This window comes from Carlito syrichta, unplaced genomic scaffold (genome assembly GCF_000164805.1).
Source record: "Carlito syrichta isolate Samal-C Ts95f unplaced genomic scaffold, Tarsius_syrichta-2.0.1 Scaffold135915, whole genome shotgun sequence".
Taxonomy (NCBI): Eukaryota; Metazoa; Chordata; class Mammalia; order Primates; family Tarsiidae; genus Carlito; species Carlito syrichta.
In genome coordinates this window covers 101,215-122,756 of record NW_007080011.1, presented here as the reverse complement: position 1 = coordinate 122,756, position 21,542 = coordinate 101,215, and the positions used below count along the sequence as shown (strand labels likewise).

General features: G+C 44.8%; 1 protein-coding gene across 1 annotated transcript in view; it reads right to left on the bottom strand.

Annotated features, from left to right (window-relative positions):
• Positions 1–3,575: 3,575 nt before the first annotated feature.
• PSMD11 (proteasome 26S subunit, non-ATPase 11) overlaps positions 3,576–21,542 on the bottom strand; it is a 37,036-nt gene continuing 19,069 nt past the window's right edge. Inside the window, exons 6-14 of the mRNA XM_008049676.2 lie at positions 19,369–19,563; positions 11,985–12,129; positions 10,974–11,034; positions 8,163–8,225; positions 6,326–6,451; positions 5,790–5,825; positions 5,484–5,535; positions 5,053–5,195; positions 3,576–4,932 (exon numbers count right to left, since the gene is read on the bottom strand). Coding sequence (XP_008047867.1) covers positions 5,053–5,195; positions 5,484–5,535; positions 5,790–5,825; positions 6,326–6,451; positions 8,163–8,225; positions 10,974–11,034; positions 11,985–12,129; positions 19,369–19,563 — 821 coding nt within the window. The 3' untranslated portion in view covers positions 3,576–4,932. The remainder of the gene's footprint in view (positions 4,933–5,052; positions 5,196–5,483; positions 5,536–5,789; positions 5,826–6,325; positions 6,452–8,162; positions 8,226–10,973; positions 11,035–11,984; positions 12,130–19,368; positions 19,564–21,542) is intronic.

Sequence of the window (21,542 nt, the reverse complement as noted above, 5' to 3'; positions counted from 1 at the left end):
GCCCTCCGCGGGGGCCTCGGGTCCGTGCGCCCTCCTTCCATCTGACATCCTCCGTCCCTGGGGAAAGAAGCGAGAGAGCGCGGGGAAGAAGTCCCTGGGCGGGAGAGGCGACGGCTTTGCTAGGGCCGCCTGAGTGCCACGCGCACCCCGAGAGGGCAGTCCAGTCGGTCTTAGTGCCACCCCCCGGGGCCTCCGCTCCCTCATCCGAGCAATGCTCGTGGCCCGGGTAGGTCTGAGAGATCCAGGCTAGAGAGACGTGGGCAGTTCTGAGCCACACCACAGGGGCTGCGGTCCATGGCTGGGCCTGAAGAGCCAATCCTGAGTCCACGACAAATATGACCTTGAAGTTTCCAAATCACTCTCTTATCTGTTATATTAAAACTGAAGCAACTGCTCCTCCAAACAGCTTTCTCTGATTTAAATGTTTTTCATTCTAAGTATGGATCATTTGGGAATTTGATGCCAATACAGTTATGTTCTGGTTCTAAGTAAGAGCTGTTCCTCTCAAACATGAATCTAGATCCTTCACAAAGGCCATTGTTCATTTACTATTATTTTACTTTGGTTCTGCAGATTCAAATCTGACCACAACCCTAGGAAAAAGGAGACTCAAACCATATCTTAATCCAGATTATCATCTCTGGTCCTAGAGATTCAGGAGTGGCACTCCAAAGAAGGTGGTACTCAATTCCCTGACCACCCCAGCGCCGCAGGCCGGCACCCTGCACCAATTCTGCCAGTTGTTCTCGGGGGCACAGAAATGGATCTGATCTCATTCAGAACAGTGCTATCAAGTCTATTTATGTACTCCCCAGAGATTTCTCTGTCAGTGTTGGTACATCAAAGCTTTAGAGACCTTGGTGGCCATATAGTGGGAAATACGTTATCATCTAGTAGTAGAAGGCTGCTACTTCCATGTTCCTCCAGAACATCCACAGCAGCTGTTACAGTAACAGCCCAATGTGCCCCTCCCTCTGAATGTTCCTCGGTGTACAACCCTACCTGCTCTCCAAACGGAGCTATCTTCAACCTTCCTTCCTCTTACACCAAAAGAAGCTCTAAGAAGTAATCTCCTTCAGGATCCTGGTCAATGTCTCTCTTCCTCTCAAAGGAAAGCTGAACCCCAGCCTCTTTTCCTCAGCTCCCAGTTTCTCAGTTCCTCAGCCTCCAGCTCCTGAGTTGGCTCTCTGTCCACACTTTTTCTGCCTTTTCTGTCTCATGCCGCCACTTCAAATTCTAGAGTTGAGCAAAGGCTAAATGCTTCCCTCATTCCAAAGTATGCCCAGATGTCTAAGCCTGTCATTCACCTCTTAGCAAAACCTGGGCCCACTGTTACCTTAAACTCTGAATTTCAATTCCAGCTATTCCGATTCATGATGGAGAGTACCAAGCTGCACCCTCAAATTCTCAAACCAAAGCGGCATGCATTTACACAGGCCTTTTCCAGCCAAGGTGCACCCTGCCTCCTCTCTCAGCTTCATCCAGCCAGCCCTTCTCTGCAGAACACTAACCTCTTCACACTTGTCAGTCACACCTGCACCAGAGCAGGAATGTGATGGCGCTGGCAACCCACCTGCTGCTGTGACTGAGGGAAGGGGTTGCCAGGAACCCTTACCCACCGTGTTTATGCGCATTCAACCCACCACCATGGCCTCACCCCACTCTCATCGCTGCTCCAACTAGGAAGCAAGGAAGAAAGAGCGATCAACTGCCAGAAACAACAGAATCAAGGACCCAGAAGGCACACCCAGCTAAACGAGGCAGGGCTGTTTTCTTCCCAGTTGCCTTCATCAGAGAACTGCAAGGAAGATCTCCAAGACCCACCCCCATCAATCAGCCTATTTATCCTATAGCCATCCTGGTAGGAGCTGCCCTGCTGGGCTGAGCTGCCCATGCATTGCCGGTGAGGCCCCTCCTCTGCATGCCCCACTTCCTACACCACCCCGGGGAAGGGAGGCCAAGGCCACTGCTGGCTACAGCTTCCAGGAAGGGTTCCAAATAAAGCCAGGCTGACTCCTGAGGAAGTCGGCTTTGTTCTTTCAGGGATCACAGAGCAGCATCTAGTGGCCCTTCTGGGCAGCACAGATTACATAACTAGCACACAGCGGGGCACCAGAGCCTCTGTTTCCAACACCAGTAGTCTCATTAACACACAAGAGAGTCCTGGCACCATGATGGCTGGAGCCCAGAAGTTGCACCGAGGTGAGGGAGCCCGGCCCACGTCAACCCCCAGGCCAGCTGACACTCCCAGCTGTGCCTGGACTCAGCTCATGGGAGGCCTGGGAGGGGAATCTGTGGCACAACGTCTGTTCCTGGAGGTCTAGAGCAGCGCTGTCCAAGAGAAGGACAGTGTGAGCCACAAAGGAAATTTTATATTTTCTAGCATCCACATTAAAAAAGTAAAAAGACAGGTGAATTTTAATAATATATTTTATTTAACCCAATATACCCAAAATATTTCAACACATATATAAAAAAGTTATTGACATATTTTACATTTTTTTTTCCATGCTAAGCCTTCGGAGTCTGGTTTGTGTTTACACTTGCAGTGCATCACGGTCTGAACTAGTCTCATTGCAAGGGCCTGACAGCCACCCGTGGCCAGCAGCTACATATTGGACAGCGCAGGTCTAGAGGGAGTCAACCGACCAAGGCCCACAAAGGGAGCAGAGAGAAGGGCTGTTGCCCCGAGCTCCTCAGAACTGCCCCAGGTTTGGGAATCCCTCTCCCCTCTGCTCCAGACCTAGACTTCTTTGGAGTACTTTTAAGAAGTCATTTATTGAAGCAAACTCTTTCTGCAAGTAAAATACACAGAGACACAATACTAGGAGCTGAGAATGGCTGAACTGCTCAGATTGAAGAGGAGTTGGCAGGCCCCCAGTGGCCCCAGAATCTCTCAGAAGAACCATTCCCAGGGTCTGAGGCAACAGAAAATCACTGCCTTTGAAGACTACAAAAGGAAACTAAGCCACAACTGAATGTCAGGACTCTCCAGACACTTGCGCTTCCATTTCTTCCTATGACCCTCACATCACAATCACCTACCAGGGAAGCGTCACCCTCACTGAGTAGATGAGGAAATAGACTCAGAGGATCTTACTGCCCAAACCCACATGTCCTCACTGGACCATGTTGCCCTGGAGAAACAGAGATACCTGAACTCCATTTCCAATGCCAGACCTCACAAACTTTCTTGCCCAGAGCCCTCTAAATTTGGACCCCAAATTCAGCTAAAGGACTCCCATTACACAAATAAGATAACAGCTTTGGCCAGACTAGAGGGCTAGGCTACTGTTGGGCTACACAGAGCTGTTTGGACTTGCTCGGAAGCCCTCCAGCACTCAAGAAAAGACACCTTTTGGAAAAAAAATTATTTTTATTGGAACTCATCTGAACATCAGATATACCTGGTGTTGGTTAGCAAGAACCGTTTGTACATTTGATATTGATGGTGCCAAAACCAAAACAGTGACTGGACATGATGGGGAGAGATGTTGAGAACAAAAACCTGATTCTGGAGAGGAAAATAAAAGCCAGTCAGATTCAGTGAAGATGCAAAACCTAGTACAACAAAATCCTTTTACAAAATATAAATTTATTACGAAAACCTGGAAGGATAATCTGAGAAAGGGAGAGAAAGAGAAAAGGAAGCCAGCAGGAAGGAGGCAGGAGGAGGAGAGAAGAAAGGAGAAAAGACAAAGAGGAGATGAGAGAAGAAAACACAGTTAAGCACGAAAGGTGCGAGAAGCTTACCTGCCCAAATGGCATTAAAGCCTTGCTATGTAATCGCATCAGAAAACAAAGCATGCGGACATACAATGCTCTACCTCCCATCCGTTCGAGTTCTAAGAGGTAAATAAAGAAGCTCCCTGGGAAGGGGACATAAGGTTGCTCGAAAACCCAACAAGGAAAATTAAAAAAAGAAAAGAAAACCACACCCCACAGTCTCATTTCCGATGTTCACTGTTTAAAAAAGGAATAAATCCATCTGACAGCAGGAGAGGAGGAGTGGGAGACGGAGAGAAGCTGATGGATTTCAGACAGCCCGACTCCTCTGGAGGGGAGAAGGAAGAAGAGAGACGTGGCGGTCTCCTGGTTGAGAAGGGAAAGAGAAGGGAGAGAGCAAAGCAGAGCAGAGGAGGAGAGGAGGGGGCACTTAAAACACCAATGTCTAATCTAGTTTACTGTGTTAAAAAAAGCCACATGCACAGCAGGCCCCCTGGGGGCTAAGGGCCCACACTGCTCCCCGTGTGGCCGTGGTAGACACTAGCTCCTGGCCTCGTCCCCATTCCTCCACAGGTCAGAGCGGAGCTGTGCAGGCGCTGCTGCTTCTGCTGCAGTGGTGGTAGTAGTGGCGGCGGCGGGACCTTCAGTTGGTCTGCTGGAGCCAATGTGGGGGAGGGGAGGGCGGACAGGCCTTATGGCAGGGGAAAGAACACCAAAACGCCTCATTTCAAATAAAAAAGAAAACAGCAGTCTATACACAGTTGTTTGTTTTGGTTCAGTACAAACAGAATAAAAAGTGCTTTTGATGGTCAGCAAACACCCAATTCTGAAGAGGAGGAGAGGTGATGCCCAGCAGGTGGATTAGGAACCCCAGTGGCTGGCGGGGTGCCTGGCTTTGCGGCCCTCTCCCAGGAGGCAGAGAGGACAGCTTTAGGTAGTGTAAGCCTTTTTCCTTTTATTTAGAATAATCTTTTTTTTTTCTTTTTCTTTTTTTTTAAGCAATTTCCCCACTCCCAAGTTGGGCCAGTAAAGATTACATGAAAACTGGCACACCTATCGGCTGGAATACAGATGCACCAAATGAGGATTTAAAAACTTTCCGAGCGAAAAGTAGAACAAAAAGAAAAAAGAATCTCCTAGCATTTTCCCCCAAGGTTTCACTCTCCCGCCACACACACTCTCCAAAGGACCGCTACAGATCCAACTCTGCAAGAGAAGACAGAGCAGTGTCAATCGGGAAGCCGTGAGGGCACCAGGAGGAGGTTTTCAGTCTCAACAGGCAGAAGTCAGCGCTGCCCGGCCCTGGGTCCCGGAGCCAGCACTCACCTATGTCAGTTTCTTGGCTTTGTTGTAGAGGGAATCCACTACTTTACTCATGTTCTGAATTGTTTCCAGAGCAGCTTCATAAGTTTTATCTACTGGGGGTTCATCGAAAATAATCAGGACACCCTCCCCCTGGTCCAAAATCCCTGCAGGAAACAAAAGGGCAACCCAAGTAAAAGATGAGATTAGACACAAAAGCATTTGTGAAGCAGCCCACTCCCTAGTTGCCTCATTTCTCCAGCAAAGAAGGAAAATAGAACTCATTTCCCTCTTCCATTTGCACATATTTATTATACATTCTTATCACGGGGAAGAGGGGCAAGGATCCCAGGAAACCATGAGGAGAAATAAACAGAACATCTTCTTTAATGATAAACCTCTTCAACTATCTCATCACCAACACAAGCCCCCTTGCCTGTGTGATTGCTACTCACCATGAAATTTCTTGTCAAGAATCATCTGTGATAATTTCCTTTCCACGTCGGCCTAAAATCAAAGCACATGATTAAAGGAACCAGTATCTACCAATCAGAGATCACCCTGGCATGAAAGCTTTGTAGAAGGGTTCTAGGGCAAATGGACTGAAAACAAAACAGCAACAATGCAACTCCAGCTCTAGACCACATGCTCCACTCCCCACAGAGCAGCTTTCCAATAAGGCCCATCAGGTGCAAATGCCAGCCCCTCTGCATCACCCTTTTCCCCATCTCCACCCCCTAGACAGCCTCAGGACTCCTTACCTTGGAGAGTTTGATGAGACTAGATATGTGCTCAATCTAAAAGGAAAGGTAGAGATACCAACACTGAAAGTTTTACTCTTGCCTTAAATAACAGCAGTTAGTGGGGCACAGAGGGGAAACTGCTGTATCTCTTGAAATCCTACTGAATATCTCTATAGGGCAAGCTTCTCCTTGGACATACTTAAGTTTCTTTTGCTCTGTCATCTGTCTGCCCATCATTGCTACAGACAAGAGACACACTGCTGCCCGCCCACACACACACACAGAAAATGTGTTCCCCATGCACAGCAACCGCAAAACCAAGGTGAAGACTGTGCTCAGAACACAGGCAGAGGCATCTTCCGTGCCTCGACCCCACAGCATCTCTCTCTCCTCAGCTCCTGCTCATCCTGACAAGAGAAGCCCAAGCTCGCAGTGGCCTCTTGCCCACCATGCACACACTTGGAAGCAAGTTCCTTTTCTAGACAGGTATGGGACAGGAGGTGGCTATAGTGAGGGTGCCTAGCCAGAAACAGAGTTCCCAGGAGGGTTTGTACCTGTACTCTGGAAAAAGGCTCGATGACTCGGATCAGATTCTGTTCCAGTAAGTTATCATACAACTTGGCCAAGTGCGTACTGATGATTGGGTCATCCCGGAGTTCTGCCCGGTAATCTGTCAGGGCCTGCCAAAAGAGCCAGGGGCAGAGATTGACACAGAGCACTTTAAAGTCATGTTACTCCTAGCTTCCTAAGTAGTCTGCTGCCCCTTGTAAACTACACAGTTGAATGAAGTTCTGGGAGATTTGAGAAGACAAAAGAGAACTCATGATATAAAGAAAGGAACATCAAGAACTAAAGGGTGAGCCAGGCATGGTTGCATGCATCACAGGCAACACAGTGAGACTCCATCTCTAAAAATAAAGAAAACTTTTTTTTAAGGCACTAAAAGGCAGAGCCACTCTAGGTACTTTCTTTCTGTCTGAAAGCCTCACATCAACAGTTCAAGCCCCATAAGCCCCAAGAGCAGATCAGCTTGTGAGCAAAATTAATTACACAAGCATTTCTCAGAATGTATTTTACAAAACAAATAGAGTCTGCATGGAAAAAATCAAAACAAAACAAAAAACAATGGAATACTGAGGTTTAAAAAAATGGAAAACGCTGAATTCCACAACTACATCTTTGGAGTTTTATGAGGAACATTAGCATAACTCTCCAGTTAAGAGAAAAAAAACTGCCAGGCAGTGACTCACACCTATAATCCCAGCACTTTGGGAGGCCAAGGTGAGAAGATTGCCTGAGCCCACGGGTTCGAGGCCAGCCTGGGCAACTTGGAGACACCTCATCTCTACAACAAATTTAAAAGGAAAAAAACCACCTTTCTAATATTGTTGAGCTCTAATATTTCCCCAATATCTGGTAACTGAATCCTTCTTCCAATAAACTTCTTGAAATAGAAGTATTCCATCAAACATCTCATATGCTGAGATAATATAATATGGACTGGCTGCTTATTCATGTGTGTGATCTATTTACCATTAGTAACGGTATAAGATACCAGCCTGTCAACTGTGCTATAAGGTGCTAAAGGGAGTAGGCAAGTCCTGCCGAGTAAGGGGCAACAGGAATTGGCAAGAACGCTCCCTGAAGATTATGAATCTTGGGAACAGTCAAAGTCACACAGTCCAGTCTCCATCCATAATGAGGTTTTCTTTTTGGAGCTAGGTTTTGTTTTTGTTAAGTTGGTCAGTATTCTCAGTCTAAGAAAAAAAGTTCAGAAAATATACAAGTCTCATCCTGATGCTTAGATAAGTTTTTCTCCATTTTTGAGACTTTCCAAACAATGAGCAAAAGGCACAGTGGGTCAAAGAAAGCCTAGAACATAATCCTAAGGAAGTTTCTTTGGGCCCAAGTGTGCACATCAAAACTTCCCTTCTGTCCACAAAGAAGCAAACTTGGCATTTCTGGAGCTGAGGGAAGATCTTCAACTGTGTCATGTGGAACAACCACTAGGCCTGGAGTCAAACCCTGACACATGAGCTGTGTGACTTTGGGCATCCTCCTGAACCCAGTTCCCTCAACCATAAAATGCAGAAAACAGGTTTGGAAAAAAAAAAAAATCAAAGTGAAAAAAAGATAACAGAAAGAATTTTTGAAACTGAAAGGTATTAATATGTAAGTAATACATGATTTATATCAACTTAGCAAGCTTCATTGTACAAAAGTCCTTACCTATTTTTTGGGTTAAATACTGTACTGGGTGAGGGTACACAGCATCACTGTACTATCTTCAACTTCTTATGAAACTATAATTATTTTTAAAGGTTTTTTTTCTCAAGTACTTAAATGTCTCCCTCTTCCACCCATTCCCTACCAAACCAATACCATGCTCACCTTTTCAAAATCTGCTAGTGATCTGTTCTTGCTAGCCTGAGCCACGCATTTTAATGCTTCTGTCTGAGAATAAAGAAACAAATCATGAAAGTTACCTATTCTGCACACTGACATCAACCAAAAAGTCTCATAAACAGATGCTATGTCCACACAACTTCCACTACACGGAAGAACCCACCCCACCATCATTCTTCTTCAGAGACTTGGGAAGAAAAACTAGAAGTATTGTATATTACTGTATGCCAACCAGTTTCCTTTGAAACCTGAAATGACTTTAGAATACTAGGAAACAGATTTTCAAAAAAAGACCCCAACATAGCATCTCCCAGAGATAACAAGCTAAAAGGGAAAATGACAAGAGAACTGTGATTTCTTCCCCCTTCCTCCAAGACTTTTTATCTCCACAAACCCCTTCCTGTCCTTAGAATTGATCATTTCTGTGTTTTATAAAGACTCATTCTGCTGAGTTTGGTACAAAGCATTGAACATGGTCTACTTTCATTAAGGTCAAGGTATCAAAACCAAAGCATCTACATATTACACTGAATGTTAAAACCCCATGGAGTGATGAAGGTACAATCAGTATTTGAGAGCACCCTCTAACCTGTTCAGAAAAGGCACCTGCCCAAGCTATCAAGTTTGTACTCAGCAAGAAATCTACACTCATCTTTGTAGAGCAGCCTAACTCCTGTTTAAAAGCTATTATCAATGTACAAGGGACATTGTACATCAACGTACATCAACTATACAAGAAAGAGCTCCTCTTCTATCAGCCTACAAATTTAAATAAGGACAGTGTGCTCTTTTTTGTTGTTGTTTTTTGAGTTGGAGTCTCAGTCTGTCACCCAGCTGGAGTGCAGTGGCATGCTCATAGCCACCATAGCCTCAACCTGCTGGGCTCAGGCGATCCTTCTGCCTCAGCCTTCCAAATAGCTGGAACTACAGGTGTGCACCACCACACCTGGCTAGTTTTTTGATTTACTGTAGAAACGAGGTCTCACTAAGTTGCCCGGGCTGGTCTTGAACCCGTGGACTCAGGCAATCCTCTCGCCTTGGCCTCCCAAAGTGCCGGGATTACAGGCTTGAGCCACCGTGCCCAGCCCAACAGCGTGTCTTATACAGTAGACTAAATAGATCAAAATTAGTAAGACTGTAGTTTGTCTCCAGCATTTGTCCTCTGGACAACACAAATGTCAAAATGAGAAAAACCTGGACGTTAGAGCCAGATAATCCTAGTTCAAAGTCTGGCTCTACCATTTATTAGCTACCTGATCTTGCCCTGGACACCTGACCTCTCTAAACCTGTCTCCTCAACTCTAGCTCTAGCACTAGTGCATCTTTCAATATAGTAATAACCAGTATTCTTGAGGTCAAAACTAGGAGCTGACCTGAAACTTTTGCTGATGCAAAGCCAATCGGGGCCACCTGTGGAGAAGGAAGAAATCATCTGCTGTGGCCATTCCTCCAGAGCTAGTGAGATTATATGGAGGGCCTATTTGTTTCTTAGAGGCAGCTGCAGTTGAAATCCAGAAAGATTACTTTTACTTTACTAATGATAATCAAGCAAAGTACAAAGAGGGGATGATCCAGACATCTGTGATATCATCTTTACACAAGTCATAACTGTTTGCTCTCAGAAGTCTCTGAGATGCCTTACTCAGGTATTAAGGCAACACAAAAAATTTTGCATCACACTCAAAATTCAAGGCATGAATGGAAAAGTACTGATCTGAGAAACACTTGGGTGAATCTCAAAGCCTATTTTCTGCACCAAGCAATCTGTACCAAAGCAAGTATGCACCAGACCTTATCAGGCTTCTGACTTGGAGAATCCAAGATTTCATACTGTGCACATGTTTAACTCACAAGTCAGGTTCATGGTAGATAAATCTTCTGGTCAAAACTAAATGCTAGCCGGGCAAGGTGGCTCACACATGAAATCCCAGCACTTTGGGAGGCTGAGGTGAAAGGACTGCCTGGGTCTAGGGGTTCAAGACCAGCCTGAGCAACATGGCGATACCTTATCTCTACAATAAATTTTAAAAAATTAACCAGACGTGGTGGCATGTGCCTGTGATTTCAGCTACTTGAAAGGCTGAGGCAGAAGGATCACCTGAGCCCAGCAGGTCAAGGCTGCAGTAGCCATCAGCGTGCCACTACACTCCAGCCTGGGTGACAGAGTGAGATTTCAACTAAAAGAAAAAAGCTAAATGAATGCAACCTAACTCAAATTTCTGACCTTTATCATAGCTTTTTTTTTTTTTTTTTTTGAGTTGGAGCCTCACTCTGTGACCCAGGTTGGAGTGCAATGGCACTCACAGCCACTGCAGCCACGACCTGCAGAGCTCAGGCAATCCTTCCACCTCAGCCTTCCAAGTAGCTGGAACTACAGGTGTAAGCCACTATACCCAGCTAATTTTTTGGCTTATTGTAGAGACAAGGTCTTGCCAAGTTGCCCAGGCTGGTCTTGAATCCCTGAGCTCAGGCAATCCTCTAGCCTCTGCCTCCCAAAGTGCTGGGATTACAGGCGTGAGCCACCACACCCGGCGAGCTTTATCATATCTTTATTAAATGTTACAATTTAGTTCAGTCCCTCAAACCACTTGAAGTCTTTAAGAGCACCAAACACGGACTTTCCAGGTCAATTTACAGTATAGGAAACACACTGAATGGTTTTAAGGGAAGGAAGCAGGTGGGGGAGAAGAAAAAGTAGAATGGAGACCTAAAGAGCACTGGTCTCATCAAACATCATGACTCTGACAACATGCTGGTCTCAGAGTGAGCAGGACTGCAGTTCAAGGTATTCCATACCTGCCTCCCTGCATACCGAAGTGCAAGCTTCCCGCTCACCAGAGCCTGGACATCTTCTGGGCTAGAAAAAAAGGTATATTTGGTCAATTGCTCCAGAAGTTACACTTCTAAGTACAGGTTTAGGCAATGTCTTTCTAATTGAATTCCACGTAAAGACTGCCTAAAGAGATAATCAGCCCCAGCCTCTAAACCCAAATGCTCCTCACATTGCAATAGCTAAGTTTTCTCCATTCTGGGCCAAAGCTCAGCACTAAAAAATAACTGAACTGAACCAACCAAAAGCAACAGGCCCAATGGGCAGAATGGTCAATATTACTGGACTTTTCAACATATCCCCTATGTAATCCAAAAAGAGTTTAGTCAATGTTTCATTTATTCCCAAAAGAATTTCAATAATTCTATAGACTTTCTTTGTCAGATCTGTCATACATTTTGTTGTCCACTTTACCAAGCTTCTCCTCAACCCTTCCTTCCTCATTATGGGTGGTCCAGTTGGCTGGCACTGGTTGGTTTGTAAGCTATTTCCTGACCCTTTGTCCTGTACTCAGCACCCATGAGGACAGAAGGATGAGGAGATTCTCCAAGAGGGGCTGGGAAGAGGATTTATCTTTTTAATTTTTAATATTTTAATTTTAAAAACAGAGATAGGCTCTCACTATATTGCCCAGGCTGGTCTTGATCTCCTGGGCTCAAGCAATCCTCCTGACTTGGCCTTCCAAAGTGCTGGGATTTCAGGTGTGAACCACCACACCCAGCCTTTTTCTTTGTTTATATTTTAATTTTAAAAAACAAGGAGGGTTTCTAAAACCATATCCCCAATTCTGAAAGACTAGCAAGCAAAAGTTCTCTGGAGCACCTCTGATCTTCCCACTCTACCACAACCAGCCCCAAAGGGCAGCTACTACTCTTCCAATCACTTTCCAAACTCCCTGCCCAAGCCATTTCTGCCACGGTAGACAGACTTAGTTGAAGGACCTGAGATCTTATATTCCAGAGTTAATGTGCACCTACGTGTTGAGCATGATTTTGCACAGCAACATGTATTTCAGAGATGTGATGGCCTTAGGGCTATCGATGGAGTCATAACCCTCAAATGCCTCATAGAAGTATGAGTACGCAGTTTTCCAGTCCTTCTCCTCTGCTGCATGGATAATACCTGGGCATTGAGAAGAAAAGGAGTGAGAAACACATAAAAGAACCATAAAATTGAAGAGCAGGAAGGGGTCTTATAAATCTACCCCAAGCCCATCAACTTATTGATGAGGCCAGAAAAGGATGAAGGTCCTGCCCAAAGTCACAAATGGCAAGTGAGGACTGAGATTAGAATTCAGGTCTTTGATCTCCCACCTCAATGTCATACTGCCATATTGTCAATATAAATTCCCAAAGGAGTTAGAGGCCCAACTCAAAGGGCATCCTAAAAAGCATACACTGTACCATCTTTCTCCCATGCTTCTCACAACCATTCCTGTCCTGCTACCTTCTGGAGTGAAAGGCCATGTTCACCCACCATGACATCCTCTTCAGAGGTAAGGAGATGGCCTAAACACCCCTAGTCTGCCTGAATGACCTGTTTTAATAGCATGAACTACTTAAAGATAGCTCTTCTAAGCTTGACATTTTTATACTTACACAGTTTTCCCGGAGAGGAGGAGAACTAAACCACTTACCCTTTCATCCCAAATATTTGTCATTTATGGATGTGCTTTTGCATAAATGCAATCAGTGTACAGATCTCCTTGGATTTAATTACTCATGGCAGTATTTCTTTAGACTGATATACCACAGTTAACCTAATCCTCTACTGTTTAGAAGCTGAGTTGCTTCCCATGAGCTTAACTTTGAATCTGCTATTACCTTGAATCTATGCTATCATTTGGAATAACATAAAAATTAGTTCTTTCCAAGTTTGGGAGGCATCTAAACTCTAAGATTCTGTACTCGTATATTTCAGCTCTAACTCTGTCCCAGTCCACCTCCGTGCGTTTGTTTTACCACAGTGCTTCCCAACACTTTTCATCAAGATACATGTAGAAAGTTTTAGCACACTAGAGGAAGAGGAAGATGATGCTGCTTACACTGTGATCCCAAGTAATCCATGTCTTAGCACACCTTTAACCCACCCAAAGCATACCTGTAGAGCACGATGTGCTAGCTGGAACTTCAAACTTCATCATTTATTGAGTGATATGTGCCACCCCCAAGTCCTTTTACCCTACCCAAAAAACCTTCCACATGGAGGCTGAGGGAATCATATACTTCTTCTACTATTGTTACGTTTAGAGGCCTGGAGAAAAATCTGCCCTTCTCTACAGCCAAGGAGAGCCCCCTAAGAACTCAATAAACTATTAATGCTACTAAATTAAATGAGGCATATCTCCAATTTCCCATATCTCCCAGTACAAGCCAGATCCAAAATAAATATGCTTAAAAAAAAAAGAAAGAAAAGAAAGGTAAATTAAGGCCAAAGCAGGCATGGTAGCTCACGCCTATAATCCCAGCCCTTTGGGAGAGGATTGCCTAAGCCCACGGGTTCAAGACCAGCCCGGGCAACTTAGTGAGACCTCATCTCTACAATAAATCAAAAAATTAGCCAGACTCAGTGGCACCTGTAGTTCTAGCTACTTGGAAGACTGAGATGGAAGGATCGCCTGAGCCCAGCAGGTTGAGGCTGCGGTGGCTGAGAGTATGCAACTGCACTCCAGCCTGGGCGGCAACAGAGTGAGACAACAACTCAAAAAAAAGAAAACAGAATGGCTGGACTCAGCTGGGCTCGGTGGCTCAGCCTGTAATCCCCGCACTTTGGGAGGCTGAGGTGAGTGGATTGCCTGAGCCTGCAGGTTCAAGACTCGCCTGCGCAACTTGGCGAGACCTCATCTCTACAATAAATTTTTTAAAAAATTAGCCGGGCGTGGTAGTGCGCGCCTGTAGTTCTAGCTACTTGGAAGGCTGAGAAAGAAGGATCACCAGAGCCCAGCAGGTGGAGGCTGCAGTGGCCGGGAGTGGCCATTGCACTCCAGTCTGGGTGACAGAGTGAGACTCCAACTCAAAAAAAAAAAAAAAAAAGAATGGTCAGACTGTAATCCCAGCACTTTGGGAGGCCGAGACAAGTGGATTGCCTAAGCCCGCGGGTTCAAGACCAGCCTGGGCAACTTGGCAAGTCCTCATCTCTACAAATAAATAAAAAAATTAGCCGGGCATGGTGGAACGTGCCTATAGTTCCAGCTACTTGGAAGGCTGAGGCGGAAGGATCACCTGAGCCCAGCAGATTGAGGTTGCAGTGGCTGGAAGTGTGCCACTGTACTCAAGCCTGAGTGACAGAGTGCGACTCCAACTCAAAAAAAAAAAAAATTAAGATCAAAGAACTGATATACCGTTTTACCAAACACATTAGTAAACAAGGGCCATATTAGCTCTCTGAGTATCATGCTTGGCATGTGAGGTTTACTATTAAAAACAAAATCAAGGCCAGGCACGGTGGCTCTGTAATCCCAGCACTTTGGGAGGCAGAAGTGGGAGGAATGCTTGAACCCAGGAATTAAAACTAGCCTGGGCAACATAGTAAGACCTCTTGTCTCTATTGGAAAAAAAAAAAAAACTTAGCCAGGTGTAGTGGTATGTACCTGTAGTCCCAGTTATTTGGAAGGTAGACACTGGAAGATCGCTTAAGCTCAGTAGTTAGAGGCTGCAGTGAGCTAGGATCATGCGCATGGCACTTTGGTTTGAGCAACAGAGTGAGACCCTGACTCAAAAAAACAAAAACTAAAGGTTAGATTGTCACTCATTGTAATATTGTCACACAAGTATTACTGAGGACCTACCACATGCCAAGCACTGATACGACTACTACAGAGGAAAAAATTACAAATAAGGCTCTCAAGGAGGCTGACATTCTGGTGGGAAAGATGGAAACAAAGAGAAACAAGGAGATTGGTATAATAATATATAAAAGGACTATATCCTTGGTAGGGAAGTTCAAAAGCAAAGAAAGTACAGAGAACTTACAGAGGAGATATCCGAGCTACATCTAGAAGATGCATAGAAGTTTGCCATAGGGACAAGGGGAATTCCAAGCAGAAAAGACAAAATAAATATACAAAGGAAATAGCATGGAGTACTCAGAGAATACAGTCATCTGGGGACCACAGCTGAAAATCAGAGATAGGCTGGGCATGATGGCTCAAGCCTATAATCCCAGCACTTTGGGAGGCCAAGGCAAGAGGATTGTCTGAGTCCAGGGGTTTGAGACCAGCCTGGATAACTTGGTTAGACCACATTTCTACAATAAACCAAAAAATTAGCCGTGCATGGTAGTGTAAACCTGTATTTCTAGCTGCTTGGAAGGCTGAGATGGAAGAATTGCCCGAGCCTAGTAGGTTGAGGTTGCAGTGTCTGTGAGCATGCTGCTGCACCCCAGCCTGGACAACAGAGTGAGACTCTGACTCAAAAAAAAAGAAAGAAAGAAAACCAGAGATAAGGATGAAAAGAAAAGAATGCCTTCCTTTTGAATGCCATGTTGGAATAAAATTAGCCTGAGGAGCCGGGCTCAGTGGCTCAGCCTGTAATCCCGCCCCTTTGGGAGGCTGAGGTGAGTGGATTGCCTGAGCCCCTGGGGTTCAAGACCCACCTGGGCAGGCGAGACCTCATCTCTACAATAAATCAAAAAAATTAGCCGGGTGTGGTAGCGCGCGCCTGTAGCTCCAGCTGCGTGGAAGGCTGAGGCTGAAGGATTGCCGGAGCCCAGCAGGTCGAGGCTGCGGTGGCCGGGAGCGGCCACTACACTCCAGTCTGAGCAACAGAGTGAGACTCCAACTCAAAAAAAAAAAAAAAATTAGCCTGAGGATAATGGAAAGCTACTAGAGAATTTTAAACAAAGGAGTTACATGATCAGATTTGCATTTCAGAAAAACTACACTGGGGCCAGTAAGAAAGATGGACTGGAAAAAGTGATTAGGGACAGTTAGATCAGTAAAAGACTACTCCAGGCTGGGCTCAGTGGCTCAGCCTGTAATCCCAGCACTTTGGAAGGCCAAGGCAAGTGGACTGTGAGGCAAGTGGACTGCCCGAGCCGGCAGGTTTGAGACCAGCCAGGCAACTTGACAAGACCTCATCTCTACAATTACAAAAAAAAAAAATTAGCCAGGCATGGCAACACGCAACTATAATTCCGGCTACTTGGTAGGCAAAGGGAGAGAAGGATCGCCAGAGACCAGCAAGTTGACACTGGGGTGACCATGAGTGTGCCACTGCACTCCAGCCTGGGCAACTGAGTGAGACTTCAACTCAAAAAAAATAAAAATAAAAATAAATTTTAAGGCCAGGCTTGGTGGTTCAGCCTGTAATCCCAGCACTTTGGGAGGCCAAGGCAAGTGGATTGCCTGAGCCCGTGGGTTCAAGACCCACCCAGGCAACTTGGCGAGAACTCGTCTCTACAACAAATCAAAAATTAGCTGGGTGTGGTAGCGTGTGCCTGTAGTGCCGGCTACTTGGAAAGCTGAGGCGGAAGGATCGCCGGAACCCAGCAGGTTGAAGCTGCAGTGTCCGGGAACGTGCCACTCCACTCCAGTCTGGGCGACAGAGTGAGACTCCCACTCAAAAATAATAATAATAATAATAATAATTTTTAAAAAATAAAATTTTTTAAAAAGACTACTCCAGGCCTAATTTAGAGCATTTAGTGGCTTGTAGAGATGGAAAAGAAAGATCTGGAGACAGACTCAACATGATCTGGTAACTGACTGAATATGAGGGGTGAGGGAAAGGAAGGAGTCAAAACTACTCCAAAGACAATAGCTTGAGCAACGAAGTCAATAATAATATCATTAACTAACACAGGAAAGGGAGTCGATAATAAATTTGGTTTTGTTATGTTGAGACTGAGATAGTTAGGTATGTATACCCATCAAGCAGATGGAAATCTAGAGCTAGAATTTAGGAAACAGGAAAGTTACCAGTGATCTAGATGAGACCATTAGTGTTGTGTGTCAGCTAGAGCCATGGAAGAGCATGGGACTAGACAGAAAATGGGGAGAATAGAAACAGAAGAAAACTAAGAACACAACGCTGAGGAACACCACAGTCAGAAGGGAAAGGAAACACAGTGTGGCCACGAATAATTAGTCACAGGATACAACACTACATACTCTGGACACGACCATCTCACACCATAGACTTTCTGCAGGACAGGATTCATGAGCAGTATGGATAGCCAAGAAGAGTATCAAGGTGTGACCTACATTGACCTAGGGGTGGCCGCAGGCCCAGGGTACAACTGCGGGGGAAGAGGGTTGTACAGATTGCCATCCTTGCACCCCTCCTCCCCTTAATACAGAAAGAAAAAAATTAGTCAAGGGAGGAGAACCAAGAAGACAATAAAGTCTAGGAAGCTCATGCAACAGGACTGAATTCCCCTTAAAAGTAAGGATTATTGAGCCGGGCTCGGTGGCTCAGCCTGTAATCCCGAGCTTTGGGAGGCTGAGGTGAGTGGATTGCCTGAGCCCGCGGGTTCGAGATCCACCTGGGCAAGTTGGCAAGACCTCATCTCTACAATAAATCAAAAATTAGCCAGGCGTGGTAGCACACGCCTGTAGTTCCAGCCACTTGGAAGGCTGAGGCGGAAGGATCGCTGGAGCCCAGCAGGTGGAGGCTGCGGTGGCCAGGAGCGTGCCACTGCACTCCAGTCTGGGTGACAGAGTGAGACTCCAACTCAAAAAAAAACAAAAGTAAGGAATATGGCCAGGTGAGGTGGCTCACACCTGTAATCCCAGCACTTTAGGAGGCCAAGGTGAGAGGCCAGGGATTCGAGACCAGCCTGGACAACTTGGCAAGACCTCCTCTCTACAATAAATCAAAAAATTAGCCAGACATGGTGGCATATGCCTGTAGTTCCAGCTACTTGGAAGGATGAGGCAGAAGAATCACCTGAGCCTAGCAGATCAAGGCTGCAGTGGCCATGAGTTGTGTCACTACACTCCAGCCTGGGCAACAGAGTGAGACTCTTACTCAAAAAAAAAAGTAAGGAACATAATACTGACATCTTCTTTCAAGGAGTCAATAAAGACACCAAACCAAGGATACTCTTTGAACTTTTTCATGAAACTTGACATAAAGGGGAAGATAGCAATTTAAAAAGGAGAAAGGGCTGTGTGTGAACCTGGGCAGTTCAAAGACTGAGAAAAAGATATGAAAGAAGAAAGACTAAAGACCTAGAATGGAACAAAAGGACAGGTAGTAGAAAGATCACTCCTGATTAAGGGGTAAAAATGGTTAGTGACATAAGTTCTATAGAGGAAAGAGAGGGCTCACATAAAAATGGCCTCCATTTCCTCCGAAAAATATGATTCAAATTCGTATCTTCACCATGAAGGTAGGGACCAGATTCAACAGAGTAGTGGCTTAAAGAAAGTATCAACAATTGGTTAAAGCTAAGTACTATGATGAAAACTCTACATTCATCATCTCATTTAATCCTCAGCACAATCCTATGAGGCAATACAATTATTATCACCATTCAACAGTTGAACTAAAGATAAATTAAGTAACCTGCCCAAAGTTACATACCTAGAAAACAACATAACAAAAAGTCAACCTAGGAAAGCCTGATCTTAGATCACAGTATCTCTGAGAGACAAGTCAGGGAGGTTTTATCCTTTAGAGATGAGAGAGGGTAGACAAGCACTTAAACTAGTCGTCTGCCTCCAATTCCAGTACTCCTTCAATAATGATTCTTCCAGTAAAAAAAAATGCTGAATATAAAAAGTATTCCAGCTGTCATTCTATGTCCTTCTAACCCCAACATACACAAACTCCATCAGAAAACTACATACTACACTTAGGTAAAATTGGAGAATCGTTTCTCAGCCCTGATCTGAGGATTGTTATCACCATTTTATAGCTGAGCTAAAGATAAATTATGGCCTGTCCAAAGTTATACACCTAGAAAGCAGCAGAACAAAAATGGCAACATAGGCAAGCCTGAAGCAAGTCAGGCAGGCATTATCCTTTTCCTTATGATATCCTTTTCCTTTAGAAAAGTGCAACAAACTTTATAAAAATCTCCAAGAGTCAACAGACTTGGGTTAGGGCAATCCTGAAGACATATGCTAGCATTCTGAATAAGTGGCTAAGAGGAAAGTTAACGGAGTCTTAAGACTAAGTGAGACTTCTTTAAGGTTTGGCTCTAACAGGTTGCCAGGTCAAGCACTGATAAGCATGCTCTTCACATTTTTTAGGCAGTTAATAGGAAAGATAGCTGGTTAGAAAGGTAGCTCTCTAATTGGTTTCTTTGAAGACTGGGCCAAATAAGCAAATTTTCTTCTCCAGTTCAAATCCTCATTCCGTCCACCAGTAAGATGAACTCTAAGAAACAAATCCCAGGAGTAACTATGGGTGTTACCTGACTGCATGTCCAAGGTGGCCTGCAATTTAGGGGGGCAGTAGATGGCATTTGCTGTGGTTCGAGCAGAGGTTAAGGCAGCTCGGGCTTTCGGCAGGTTGCTCAGGGCATGGTATGTTTTGCTTTCTAAAAGCTGTACTTCCACCAAGAGGGCTTTGTCATCCATCTTTTTCAACTCCCGCAGCAGCTGAGAACCTGAAGATGGAAAAGATACATACCTCTTTGTCAGCCGTAATCTTAATACCTAAGTAATATAATATCTCACTCTCTCACCCTTAAAACACCAAGGATAAAGAAATCTGCCTGAACTTAACAAGAGGTTACCCTTCAGATCCCACACAAGAGTTAAATTTTCCACTAATGTGACATCTTCCAAAAGAAAAACACACATCTCTTTGAAGCTTTCTGCATTCAACATTAGAGCCAAGAGTCCCATAAGCTTACTTCTAAGATGTAAATACAATAGAAATCTCTACACACAAAATGCTGAACCTAGTTACCCAGCTCAGACAGGCACTTGATCTCACTGTCTTCCTGCTCAGCAATCACAAGACTAAATAAGAAACACTGGGCACTGAGATTGATGGAGAAAATAGAGTTCTGGGTATGCCAATGTTCTCCAAATATATATTCCCCCCATCTTAGATGTGAATACCAAATTCAAACAAACTTATACAATATACAAAAACTATTTAAGAACATGCAAGTTTGAAAAATAAAAAAATTATTTAAATTAACTCAAAATGGATCAAAGACCTAAGTGTAAAAACTAAACTTAAAAAACTTCTAGAAGAAAATAGAAGCCGGGCATGGTGTAATCCCAGTACTTTAGGAGGCCAAGGTGAGAGGACTGCCTGAGTTCAGGGATTCGAGACCAGCCTGGGCAACCTGGCAAGACCTCCTCTCTACAATAAATAAAAAAAATTAGCCAGCCATGGTGGCGCACGCCTGTAGTTCCAGCTACTTGGAAGGCAGAGGCAGAAGGATCACCTGAGTCCAGGTCAAGGCTGCGGTGGCCATGAGCATGCCACTGCACTTCAACCTGGGCAACAGAGTGAGACTCCACCTCAAAAAAAAAGAAAGAAGTAACTCTTTATAGCCTTGGACTAGACAATGGTTTCTTAGCCACAACACCAAAAGTATAAACAAACCAAAAAATAGACAAATAGAACTTCATCAAAATTAAAATGCACGTCAAAAGACCCCATCAAGAAAATGAAAAAACCCACAGCATGAAATCAAAATTTTGCAAATCAAGTATCTGATAAGAGACTTGTATCCAGAATAAAAAATAAAAACACATACAACCCAATTAGAAAATAAAGGATCTGTCCAGGCTAGGTGGCTCAGCCTATAATCCCAATACTCTGGGAGGCCGAGGTGAGTGGATTGCCTAAGCCCACGGGTTCAAGACCCACCCAGGCAACTTGGCAAGACCTCGTCTCTACAGTAAATCAAAAATTAGCCAGGCATGGTAGTGCACGCCTGTAGTTCTGACTTCTTGGAAGGCTGAGGCAGAAGGATCGCCAGAGCCCAGCAGGTTGAAGCTGCGGTGGCTGGGAGCAGGCCACTGCACTCCAGTCTGGGCTACAGAGTGAGACTCCAACTCAAAAAAAGAAAAGAAAGGATTTGAGCAAACATTTCTCCAATGACATACAAATGACCAGTAAGTACATGAAAAGATGATTAACATCATTAGTCATAGAAAAATATAAAACGGGCTGGGAACGGTGGCTCAGCCTGTAATTCTAGCACTTTGGGAGGTCGAGGCGAGAGGCTTGCCTGAGCCCAGGAGTTTGAGACCACAATGGGCAACTTGGTGAGACCTCGTCTCTACAATAAATCAAAAACTTAGCTGGGTGTGATAGTGTGCGCCTATAGTTCCAGCTACTTGGAATGATGAGGCAGAAGGATTGCCTGATTCCAGCAGGTCGAGGCTGTGGTGGCCCTGAGTGTCACTTCACTCCAGCCTGGGCAACAGAGTGAGACTCCAACTCAAAAAAGAAAAGAAAAATACAAACCAAACCCATAATGAGACAGGACTTCATGCACACTAGGATGGTTAAAATAAAAAAAGATAACAACAAGTGCTAGTGAGGACGCTGAGAAACTGGAACCCTCATACACTGCAAATGAGAATGTAAAATGGTACAGTTGCTTTGAAAAGCATTTTG